The following is a 12,267-nucleotide window of genomic DNA, read 5'->3' as shown; positions in this document are numbered from 1 at the left end:
GATGTTTTATGTTGTATTGTGTTTTGTTTGTAGTTGTCGTTGGAACTTGGTTCTTTTCTTGTTTTCTTTCTTATTTCAGTTTCTTTTATCCTTTCCTAAGTCTTGTGGACTATAAACTATGACCTATCTCATGAGAAGGGTGTTCTCATGTTCTCTTTATTTCAATAATAATTCTCTTTGAAAAGAAAAATACAACAACTTCCAAATTGTCCCAAAATCACATAACAATTTGGGTGGTCAAGAGAATGTGGCACGGAGTAAAGTGAGGGATGTTGGATATTTTATGAATTAACATTAATCATTTAATTAGAATGTATTATAATCTTTGAATTATTAATATATCAATTACTAAGAGTTAATATTAATTGTAGAGCTTAACAACTTGTCTATGTCTATTGGGCTAAGGCTTTTTTGATGAGTAACTCATGATGGGTTGAGTTATTTATATATGCCCAGTGAGTGGTATCTGCTCTCATCTGATAAATAAATAATCTAGCGATCCACACTCTACAGCGCTTAAGATTACCGGCTAAATAAACCATATGAGGGTATGCCTAGTAGGGTAGGTTAACCGTTAAATGGGGATGCAAGTTTATAATGGGTTACTCATCAATATTAATCTATTTCTTTAGAGCTTCATACCCCAGCTATCCGCACTCTGAGAAATCTCTTCTTGCTGTGGTTGAAAGAGATAGAATGAATCATTCTGGTTTGCAATTGTTATCTATACATGTACCTGCTAAGAAAAATAATAATAACCTGAATTTGATTCATTATTCCTTTCATCACGTTGATGTGTTACAAACTCTAAGAGCCACTATGTTACTGTTACAATTTTTTTTTCTCTCCTTTCCCGTACGTTTTTTTTTGAAATGTCCTCTCCGGTATGAGCAGAATTTGGTAGAAATGGGTAGGTGTCAGGTGGGCGCATCATGCATTCATCACCATTAAAGTACACTTTGCGAGGAAATGCCCAACACTGCTTGAATGAGAATATATTCTTGTCCTTTAATGCCCGAATCAATCAATTCAGTGGTGGAGTTTTTTTTAAGCCATAACATCATTAAAAGGCACAGGCAAGTACAAGGAGAAGATAGAAAAGAAAAGATGAGTAATGAGAAGATGAGTGCCTGGAAGGAAACTAGGCTTGTAGGAGCAGAATTTGGCAGAAATGGGTAGGAGTCGGTGGGGGCATCATGCATTCATCACCATTAAAGTACACTTTGCGAGGAAATGCCCAACCCTGCTTGAATGAGAATGTATTCTTGTCCTTTAATGCCCGAATCAATCAATTCAGTGGTGGAGTTTTTTTTTAAAGCCATAACATCATTAAAACTTAAAAGGCACAAGCAAGTACAAGGAGAAGATAGAAAAGAAAAGAGTATTAGAAATTAGGAGGCCTATACTCAACCACAAAAGCTAGCTCAAGAGTTGAGGTTTGCACTACCCTTATAAAGGCTATCTATGCTCTATCTCTAGCCAATGTGGGACTTCTCACACACCCCCTCACGTCCAGGACTGAACAACCTGGAACGTGGGATCAACAACAACGGGTGCCCCGAATATGGGAAGTCTCCACAACAAACAACAAATGGATCTAGGATAGGCTCTGATACCATATTAGAAATTGGGAGACCTATACTCAACCACAAAAGCTAGCTCAAGAGTTGAGGTTTGCACTACCCTTATAAAGGCTATCTATGCTCTATCTCTAGCCAATATGGGACTTCTAACAAAGAGAAAAGTAGATAAGTTACAGAAAGGAGAAAAGGAAAAGAGGTGGAAAAGATAGGAACAGAATAAACAAAATAACAAGAATATGCCAACCAAGTTAATAGGAAAAATTGAAGTCAAGAAAACTTAATCAGCCAGCAATCAATACGCAAGACAAGGTCCAGCAAGCTTTTTTTTTTTTAACATAACACGTGTCACTGATGGAATAAGAAATAATTAAGATTTTTAATATATTTAAAATTTAATAAATAAATGACTTAAAAGCCCATGCACTTGATTGCCTGCAAGCTCGCCGCTGTTCATCTCAATGATTACAGATCTTCAGGAGCTTCAATCACTTTATCATATTGGGGCTTCTCTTGATTAATAGGAAACATTGAGATTTCAAAAATTGGAAACCAAAAAGCTCCATGGAAGGTTGATGTGGTTTGGATGGTGGTTTGGGCGATGTGATTTTGATTGGGACCTGGGTTTCTGTACTGTTATTGGGCTTACGAACTTTGTAAGCTAGTGGGCTTACCGACTTTGTACTATTGGGCCAGGCGACCCATGATCCGAACGGGTCAAAACCTCATAATATATAAAGAGGACACCGCCCAAGCGGTGGGGAATCCAACACTTTTTTTACTCATTTGCTACTTTGCCATATCTTGTGATTGCTTTCTAGTTGCTTAGCCCTGACCGGAGTTCTAGACCGAACAGTTTCGATAGAGGTGGCTGCGCCGGTTGCCGGTGCTGGAGTTTTGGTGGAAGAGAGGAGCGACGGAGGAGGTGCGTCGCCACCCAAAGAGACACTGCATTACAACAACCTTCTCTTGTGCCACCGACGATGATGGCGCAGTTTGGTGGAACCAGTACGGTGTAACTCCCAGGATCTTGGCGCAGTTTGCTGTTGATGATGGATTTTGATCTTGGGCTCTTGGCTAAAGAAGGGGAAGCTCGCCTGAGGTTGGTGATTTGGTTACGGTGGTCAGAGGAGAAGTTGGGGTTGAGGGAATTAGGATAGAGGTGGGGGACTAAATTGTAATGTCTCTTTTCTTACCCACTATTATGGGTAATTTTTGCTTTTGCTTGGTGCAAGTTACACCGTAGAGGCCACCCAATATTAGATGAATTATCAGTGATTAAATGAGTCATGCTCCAACGGTATAAATTAGAATGGTAAAACATGTATGAAAGAGTTTGTTTACTTTTTGCAAAAGTGGTGAGACTTGCCTATTAACCATGAAAGATGCATGGTAGAATCATATTTTAGATGACACGCAGGCAAAGTGAAAAGAGGAATGTTGGGTGCATTTTTGTGTATCACCACCAGCATAAACTTTTACAAAACAAGTGTGTTTGTATTTCAGTTACTTTCAATTTAATGAAGGAAATTGTTACTTCTACTTTTGGTGTATTGGAATGTGCGTAAAGTTGATTAGATGCATTTGAACTGAAATACGTATTGCTTGACAACCATGTCATTGCTATGCAGCTGTTTTCATTATTCAATCACCAATGTTATTCTTTTCTTCTTAAAATCCTCAAATGCATCTATCAAAAATAAAATTAAAATTCCCATGCATAAGTGAATTAATTTCGTAATTTTAGCTCATAGGTAAAGGATGTTTTAGCACATCAATCACATAAAAAAAATTATTTTAGAGGAGTGCCTAAAAGTGGCGGAACAAGAAAAAATAAAATAGGGGACTAAAATAAAATTTTAAACATAAATTAAAGTATTTAATTTTTTGGGTACATTTTAACAATAGACACTTATATACACAAAAAACAATGATTAAATTAATACATATATTCATTGGAAATGAAGCTTCAAACAAATTTAAAAATAGTAGAAAAAATAGGTTTTAAATTTTTTACACTTATACGAAAGTACTCACTTTGAGGAGAGAATTGAACACCTATTTTTTTTTTTTTTTGAAAGAAACTCACTTTGAGGGAGAATTGAACACCTATATGAAAATATTACTAAAAGAAACTCACTTTGAGGGAGAATTGAACACCAAACATTGATTGGAGACATGTTAAATAGTCAAAAATAAGTTTGAAACAATGATTAAATTAATATATATACTCATTGGAAATGAAGCTTCAAACAAATTTAAAAATAGTAGAGAAAATAGGTTTTAAATTTTTTACACTTATACGAAAGTACTCACTTTGAGGAGAGAATTGAACACCTATATTTTTTTTTAAATGTTCTGTGCTAGAACATAGAGAGGGAAGGTAGTGCCCAAAGTGTGGGGAATGTGATGTGAATGCTTAGAGAGAGAGAAGCTCTAACCGCTTAGAGAGAAAAAAATATAACTGAATTTCAATGCTATTACTTCTCAAATGAGCTAAGAGTCCCTTACAATTGGTATTTCCCTCCTATTTATAGAGGTGGAATTGGACTTTGGCGCCTCTATCCTATCCAAATGGGCCAGTTGGGCCTCGGGAAAGGAGACCCAAGGTCATGGCGCGCCCCCCGCCCAAGGTCAGATCTCCTGGGCGAGGGACCTTGGGGTCTCGCCCAGTCCACAAGACACCGAACTCGAAGTATGAGAGGTAAATGTGTCTTTAAGTAAGAAATAAGGTGAGACTCCTAAGGATTCTGACTAAGACTTAAAAACTTAAAATCTAAAAATGAAAAGCAATGGCCAACATGGCCTGATAAATAATGCCTTTGCGATCAACACTTTGGATTTCCAGCCGCGTCTTCTTCCGGGTGACCCAAGTCCACAAGCAGGCTTGTGGCGATGGCTTTTAGTCTGCCCGCGCCCGCGTCAGCATAGTTGTGCACGTGCCTTGAAGTGACGCCAGGGGCAGTGAATCCACAGAATCTCAACCGCTGCCTTTGACATGTCCTTTCCAGTCGCGTCATAGCTTTAGCAATTTTGAATTTCCATCAATCAGTAGCAACCGTTGCAGCTTTCATTTAATGCGGTACCCCCGTTTTCCCCAAATCTGTGCCACGTCCTCTGAGGTAATCATTCCACCTTTGCCATGATGGGGCACGATTTTCCAACCGTTTCTTATCATAACTTTTAAATTCAACTTCTTTCTCTCACTTGCCACTTTTGAAACCCTCCACAATCTCGCAAAGTTACCCAAGCTGTTACTCCAGCATCTTCTCTTTTTCCGTCCAAGTCCCTTTTCGCAAAAGATGACTTCTCAACGCCGCACCAAAAGATCCTCTCGACTCCAAAGCCCCGCTCAAACATCCCGCGCCCCGGCCATTCCTCCTCCTACCGGGGGGCTTCCCCTTGATGAAAGTGAAAAGAGTGCCTTCTAGCACAAAATCCTTTCCACCCTCCCTTTGTCTGCTACCATGGAACCCATTCTGAAAGCCATCTGCCAACCCTCTGAGTTGTCCACCGACAAATCTATCGCCGAGCTGGCCCGCCGGGTCGGAGGGTTATGCCATGAAAAATCCCTTAAAGATGTCCTTATCACCAGCCGAGGCTTGAGCAGTCGTCGCCCCTGGAAGTGTCGCACACTCGAACAAGGCGCGGAAGAGCCCCACTTCTTCTATGTTTATGAGTACTTCTTTTTTGACCTGAGGATCAAACTACCCTTCTCCCCCATTCTTTGCCAGGTTTTGAGAGAGATCAATGTAGCCCCAAGCCAACTTCATTTGAACGCCTGGGCCTTCATCCGATGCTACGAGATTCTGTGTGATGCCATCAACCTTGAAGCCAAAACCTCCCATTTCTTTTACCTCTACGGCGTGGAGCCAAGATCCTTGAAATCTGAGACTCCCGGGTGGGTATCCCTGAAGTCTCGAACGGGTCCGCAGCGTCTCCAACCTTATAAGAGCAATATCAAGATGGGGCCCGGGCGCCGATATTTTCGCATAATCGTGCACCCCTCCTATCCTGAAGCTTTCACACGCCGGGATGGGACTGCTTCATTTCCTTTTTATTGGACCGAGGATCCCTGCGACGTTCCTCCGCCATCCGATGCATCATTGAGTAATGAAGACAAAGCCATCCTCGGCTTCCTCGTCGGGTTTCCCATCTGTGAATGCTCTTAGTTGCTCGAAGCCGCTCGTGAAAACACACTCCGCACCCTCCTATAAGGGATTGACTTTACTGCGGCTGCACTACAGCGCGCCTTAACTGTCGATTCACTCGAGTTTCCTCCTGTTTTCAATACCCAGGTGAGCAAGAGGAAACGCGTCGTCGCCGATTCTGACACCGAGACTGTCGCTCTTCCGTCGAAGAAGGTCAAAGGATCTTCTTCAATTGACCCTGTTCCGGGCGCAGTTGGGTCTGATGAGGCTACACTGGTTGTCGCCCCATTGCAGCCTACTGACGATCCGGTTCCCAGATCCCATGGTGACGTGGCTCCGCCTTCTCCCCCTAAGAGGTCCCAGAAATCAAAAAAAGTTAACTCCAATCCAGAGGGAAAATCTGGGGTCGAGACTTCCTCGCCTCGAAAGTTGAAAAAGAAGAAAAAGAAGGGCGAGAAACCTCCAGCTGGCGAAGCGTCCGCCCCACACCTGGCGGGCAAAGAGACTTCGAAGCCCTTGGGCGGTGCTGAGTCCTCACCTTGTCCAGAGGGGGTTTCCGCTGGTCAACATCCTCCTGAAAGTTCTCCCCAAACAATTCCTTCCCCTGATCTAGTCGGGGCGAACCCGGCTGGAGCATCTTTCGCCCGACCGGTGAGCCCTCAGGACGAAGGCGCAAACCCCCAAGCGTCGCAAGTCTTTTGCCCCCCCAAGTCCTGAAACCAACTATGCAACTACCGGCGATCAAACGAGACCTTCACCAAGCCAAAAACCTTCCACCATCGACTTTATGTTGTCCAACGCCTTTCCCGGCAATATGAGAGCAGCTGAGATTCCTGATCTTGACATCGCAGCGCAGGAATCCCTCAACCACCTCTTGCGAGCGGGGTGCCTCTTCGCCCAACTATCCCAAGACTTAGTTTCTTCCGCAGAAGTGGAGAAACTTCAACAAGAGGCTGAAGGTCACCGCGTGGCCACGCAGAAGGCTCACAAGGAATGGGACAAGTTGCTGACCCAGGTGGCAACTCAAAGGAGGAAACTGACCAACGTAGGCGTTGAGATGAACTACCACGAGGACGATCTGGCTACTTGCAAGGAAAGGATGGATGGATTGGAGTTGGATTGGTTTGAACTTCAGCAGGAGGTAAAGGCAAAAACGGAGACAATCAACGCCGGCAGGGCCGCTTGCATCGTTCAAGGCAAGGAAATTGCGTTCCTTCAGAGCGAATTGGGAGCGACGAACGAGGCCTTGGCTGATGTGAGGTCACAACTTGAGGCAGAAGACCAGGCCCTCGCGGATATGGACTCCAAGATCAAAACCTCTCAAGCCAGGTTGGTAGCCGACATTGCTGCTGAGGTTGTGGAAGAACGTGGCCGCGGCTTCTTTCTCGCCAAGGCTCAGGTTCAACATCTCTATCAAGGAATTAACCTTGATGGAATGAGAGCTTTCAAGAAGATTACCTCGCATGGGCTTGTTGGCCTTGACGATCCTCCGGGTTTTACTGCCGAGCGTTTCGCCGCTGCTGAAATTGAGAGGGAAAAATCTTCAATGTAAAAATAGCTATGTTCTTTTTTTTTAAACTCCCTTTTATTAATCATCTTTTGTAATCAATTAATATTAAATATATTTTCTTTATTTTGATTTCGTCTCGCGTCTGCCCGTCACCATTTAGGCAACTTTTTAGAAATTTTCGCCTTGCGTTCGCCCGTCGCCATTTAGGCAATTTTTTAGAAATTTTTGCCTTGCGTTTGCCTGTCGCCATTTAGGCAATTTTGTAGGAATTTTCGCCTTGCGTTCGTGTTGCGATTTTGAAGGTGTGCCGAAGAAACTAAGACTTTTACTCATTTTGAGGCTTTTATTCACACCAATATTTCCCGTAAGAGCAGGTGTGGCCTTGGCGGTTTCATCCCACCAAGGGCTTACACTGCTGGGGGCCCAATGGCCATATGGGTTTACCTAGACTTATGCCTAGTTTATTTTCTCGCTCATATTTCGGGGAGGCCTCGTATTCCCAGATTTCGGGGAGACTAAGGGGATAAGAGACCCACCCCATTTTGGGGATGAGTCGCTTTCCCGCACACATCGCCAATGAGAGGCCAGCGTTTCGCGTCGGACTTTCCCGGAGCAATCCCCAGACATCAAGGTCGTGTTGGGATTGCCACCTTCGGAGAATTTTTCCCACCGAGCAAACGTGACGTGTTAATTGAGTTGCTAACTAGGTAGCAGCGGTCCGCGCCGGACTTTCCCGGAGCGATTCCCAGACATCAAGGTCGTGTTGGGATTGCCACCTTCGGAGAATTTTTCTCACCGGGCGAACGTATCTTTGTTATTTGAGTTAGGAGTATTGCTAATGAATATCCTTTTGCATTTCATCTGAATATAAGTTTTCTTTCTACATCGAGGGATGCCTCATTAAAAAACTCTCGTGTCGGAGAAAAAGAGTGCATCTTTATTTTTGATCCTACTTGTTTTGATCTTACCCTTCTGCCGCGCTCTCGCCCTTGTCAACGAACTTCCAGGTCAAAGTATCGTGCCCAAAACCTCATCCTTTGTTCCTGACGTGCTCGCCACCCACTCCATGCCGTCGCAGATTTGGCGTTCTTGCCAGGGGGTTGTCAATTCGCTCTCTTGCACGCTCCTCTTACCTTTCTTTCCCTTGAAGACCTATCCTCATGCCGACTTCCGCTGCCTTGCCCCGGCCTTACCCTTATCCTTGATGCGGTAGGTCGGGTCTCTTCGCCCTGCCTCTAGCTTATCCCAATCTTGTCCAAACAACTTTGTTCTTTTCTCCTCGCCTCCCTGGCGTTGGAGAATTCTTAAGTCTTCCCCTGGGCTCACCACCCTTTTTACCTCCCGCACGCTCGGTCCCTTGCTTATCAGAGCTGGTGTCCTGAATTGCGGAAGTTTCCAAAATTCCATATCTTTAGGGCTCCAGCTGAAGAGATCAAAATTTTCCTCTACCAACTTTTTCAAACGTCGTTCCTGTTCAGACGTGAGCCTGGGCTCAATTGCCAACACTCCTCTACTGAATTTGTACCTTTCTAGATCATCAACTATCCCTGCCCAGCGCTCCTCTGCCATAATGTCTGTGAACAGTCCCTTTCTTTTGGTTTCCTCAACCTCTTTTACCTGTCTTTGATTCTTCCGTTGTCTCTTTACCTTTTCACCGGCAATCTCTCCTATCCTGAGCTCCTGCTTACCCCTCTTGTTCTGATTTCCCTCTTGAATCTCTATTTCATGACACCGATGTCCCTCGCCAACTCCTTTTTTGCCGTACATGCTGAGGCAGTTATTGTAACATTCTTTGGCTCGCCTTTGGTCGACTGCAATCTTTCCCACTCTTCCGCACATCAGCGGATACTTAACCGCCAGATGAGCCGTGGAGATTACCGCACAAAGACGGTTAAGTGTATTCCTTCCTATAATGACGTTGTATGAAGCTACGACCTGTATCACGAGGTATCTCACACGAAGGAGCTTGACATTCTCATCGATCTCAAAGATTGTGTCCAAATCTATGTATCCTCGCACCCAAACTTGCTCGCCTGAAAACCCCACCAGAGTTCCTGTATAAGGCATTAAATCTTTATCCGTTAATCCCAGCTGATCGAATGCGTCTCCGTAGATGATGTCAGCAGAGCTGCCTTGATCCAGAAGAACTCGGCGGACATTGAAACTGTTGATCCTGATCATGACGACTATAGGATCATCCTTGTGCGTCTTAACCCCCTCAAAGTCTGCCGTTGAAATTACTATGTCGGGATGCTGGAACCCAAAAGGAGTCTCGTATTGTTGCACCGACGTCACCGCCCTAGCGTGTCTTCTCCTTGCTGAGGCTGTTACACCACCCCCACCGAAACCACCTGCAATTGTATTTATCGTGCCAACCGGCGGCTCAAGATCCTTATTAAAGGTTTCCTCTGCTCCTTTCTTCCGTGCGGCCAGCGTCTCCTTTTTGTCAGTATTCGGCGTGTGGCGACGGTCCTCCCGCCAGCGATCGTCTTGCGGACGAGACCCCCTGTACCTGTTCCCCTGCTGTCGCTCTCCGTTCCAACGATCGCCACGTTCATTCAGCTGCGACCGGCCTGCTCGGATGAGTCTCTCGATTTCATTCTTCAGAGTAAAGCAGTCCCCCGTGTCATGTCCTGCTGAACGATGGTACTCACACCACTTGGTCTTGTCTGTCGTTGCCCGCGGCAGGTCAGTCCCTCTTTCGCCCTCCTCAACTACGTGTGTCGCCTTAACTTCACGCAGCAGCTCTGTCAGGTGGGCATTCAAACTTTTCCCTGCCTCCTCTCGGCAACGAGGGTCAGCCTGATGTCAGGGCCGGAGCCGCTTAAAATTTTCCTTTTTGGGATACAAAGATTCCCTCGGTGCCTTTTCCCCAGTTCGAACCTTCCTGTCCCGTCTTCTGCTTCCCTCTGCTTTCTCCTTGCTCGGCTTGTCTTCTGGTGACACGTCCCTCTATTCGCCATCCTTCTCTACCTTCGCGCGTCTCCGCTTAAAAGCGTCATCTTCCTCGTCAAGTATGTACGTGTTCTCCCGGGCTCGCACCTCCGCCATTGACTTTACTGGCTTTCTACTCAATTTACTATTTAACTTCCCCGGCTGCAATCCGTTTTTAAAGGCGCGGGCACATGCGTTTGGCTCGGATTCCTCTATCTTTACTGATGCAGTGCTGAACCGCTTCACGTACTGTTTCAAAATCTCGCCCTCAGATTGATGCACGTTGTACAAATCTTCAATCGTCACCTGCTTAGTTTTGCTCGCCGAGAACTGGACAAGGAATTTGGATGAGAAGTCACGAAAGTTCGTGATGGATCCTCGTGGTAGAGTCGTGAACCACGCCATTGTTGTGCCCTTGAATATGGCCGGAAACATCCTACACTTGACCGCATCAGAAGCAGCGCTGATCACCATCTTTGTGTTGAAATACAGCAGGTGCTCCTTGGGATCAGCCTTTCCACTGTAGGTCTCCAGAACTATATTCTTCATATTGTCTGGAATGACAACTTCTCTTACCGCCGCTGAAAACGGTTCGAACTCGACCACGGCCTCTGCCTCGCGATCTCCCTCATCCTGCTGCTCAAAACGACAGTACTCTAGCTGCTCTTGGAGATACTCGTTTCGTTGTCGTATATCATCAATGCTACTAATCAAGCGTCTCCAATCGTGGCTGGAGATCGGTGCTTGAGGTGCCTGAGTCTCTCCTCCTGACGCTGTGGGTGACCTCTGCCGCTCTGGCGAGGACGGCGGTGAGGGTAACGGAGGCGTCAGAGAAGGAGGAAGTGGAGGTGGAGCAGGAGGAATTACCTGATCTGTCTCCTCGCGTTGAACCTGCGCACGTCGTGGCCTGCCTCTGACGCCGCGCGTCGGCGAAACATGCCGATGCTCAGGATCTTCATCCCGTCGTCTGCGACGTGTTTCCATCAGAATTAGAGAATTTCTTCGGAAAAACTTCAGAAACGGAAAAAACCGTTCGGAAAATCAAGGAATCTTCTTCGGGATCAGAATCTACAAAAAACTCGAGAACAATCGCCTAGAAGAACAAGCTTCGCTCCACTGAATCGTCATCCACGTAGTCCGGGAATAAAAATCTACCGTTCCTCACAGACGACGCCAATGTTCTGTGCTAGAACATAGAGAGGGAAGGTAGTACCCAAAGTGTGGGGAAATTGATGTGAATGCTAAGAGAGAGAAGCTCTAACCGCTTAGAGAGAGAAAATATAACTGAATTTCAATGCTATTACTTCTCAAATGAGCTAAGAGTCCTTTACAATTGATATTTCCCTCCTATTTATAGAGGTGGAGTTGGGCTTTAGCGCCTCTATCCTATCCAAATGGGTCAGTTGGGCCTCGGGAAGGGAGGCCCAAGGTCATGGCGCGCCCCCCGCCCAAGGTCAGATCTCCTGGGCGAGGGACCCTGAGGTCTTGCCCAGTTCAAAAAAGAACTCACTTTGAGGGAGAATCGAACACCTATATGAAAGTATTACTAAAAGAAACTCACTTTGAGGGAGAGTTGAATACCAAACATTGATTGAATACATGTTAAAAATAAGTTTGAAATTTTTTACACATAAATGAAAGTATAATAAACCTACTTTGAGCAAAGAGTTGAAGGCCATTTGGTTAAAACTTAAAATATCAAAAAATGGAAACTCGAAAAAGTTTAAGATGGGATTTGAATCCATGCAATGTGGTAGTAGTAAGAAAGGCTCAACCAATGGAACAACACTTCTTAATTGGCATTGTTCGCACCGTTTATTATATATAAGAATAAGAAAATAATAAAATACGCAAGTACTATATACTATCTAAGAGACTGCCTAACAACACTTTTTGACACATTTTTTTTAACGCTCTTTTTTTAATTGGTTTAAATCTATAGGTCTTATAAAACTGATTGTGAGACTCATATAATTTATATCTTACATGGTTTTCAGTCAATCAATGAGTTTTAGAAAGGAAGTGATCCTAGCATTTTTCTCCATTTTATTAAGGGAAATTATTTAATTTGGTGTTGTTTAAAATCTAAATC

General features: G+C 44.6%; 1 protein-coding gene across 1 annotated transcript; it reads right to left on the bottom strand.

The window, feature by feature from the left end:
* Positions 1-10,193: 10,193 nt before the first annotated feature.
* Positions 10,194-11,159, bottom strand: LOC130737024 (uncharacterized). Its single transcript, XM_057588795.1, has one exon. The coding sequence runs from the start codon at positions 11,157-11,159 to the stop codon at positions 10,194-10,196; it is 966 nt and encodes a 321-aa protein (XP_057444778.1).
* Positions 11,160-12,267: the final 1,108 nt, after the last annotated feature.

The sequence above is a fragment of the Lotus japonicus genome, chromosome 2 (assembly GCF_012489685.1).
Source record: "Lotus japonicus ecotype B-129 chromosome 2, LjGifu_v1.2".
NCBI lineage: Eukaryota > Viridiplantae > Streptophyta > Magnoliopsida > Fabales > Fabaceae > Lotus > Lotus japonicus.
The sequence above is the reverse complement of the archived record's forward strand: the minus strand, read 5'-3'. Positions and strand labels throughout refer to the sequence as shown.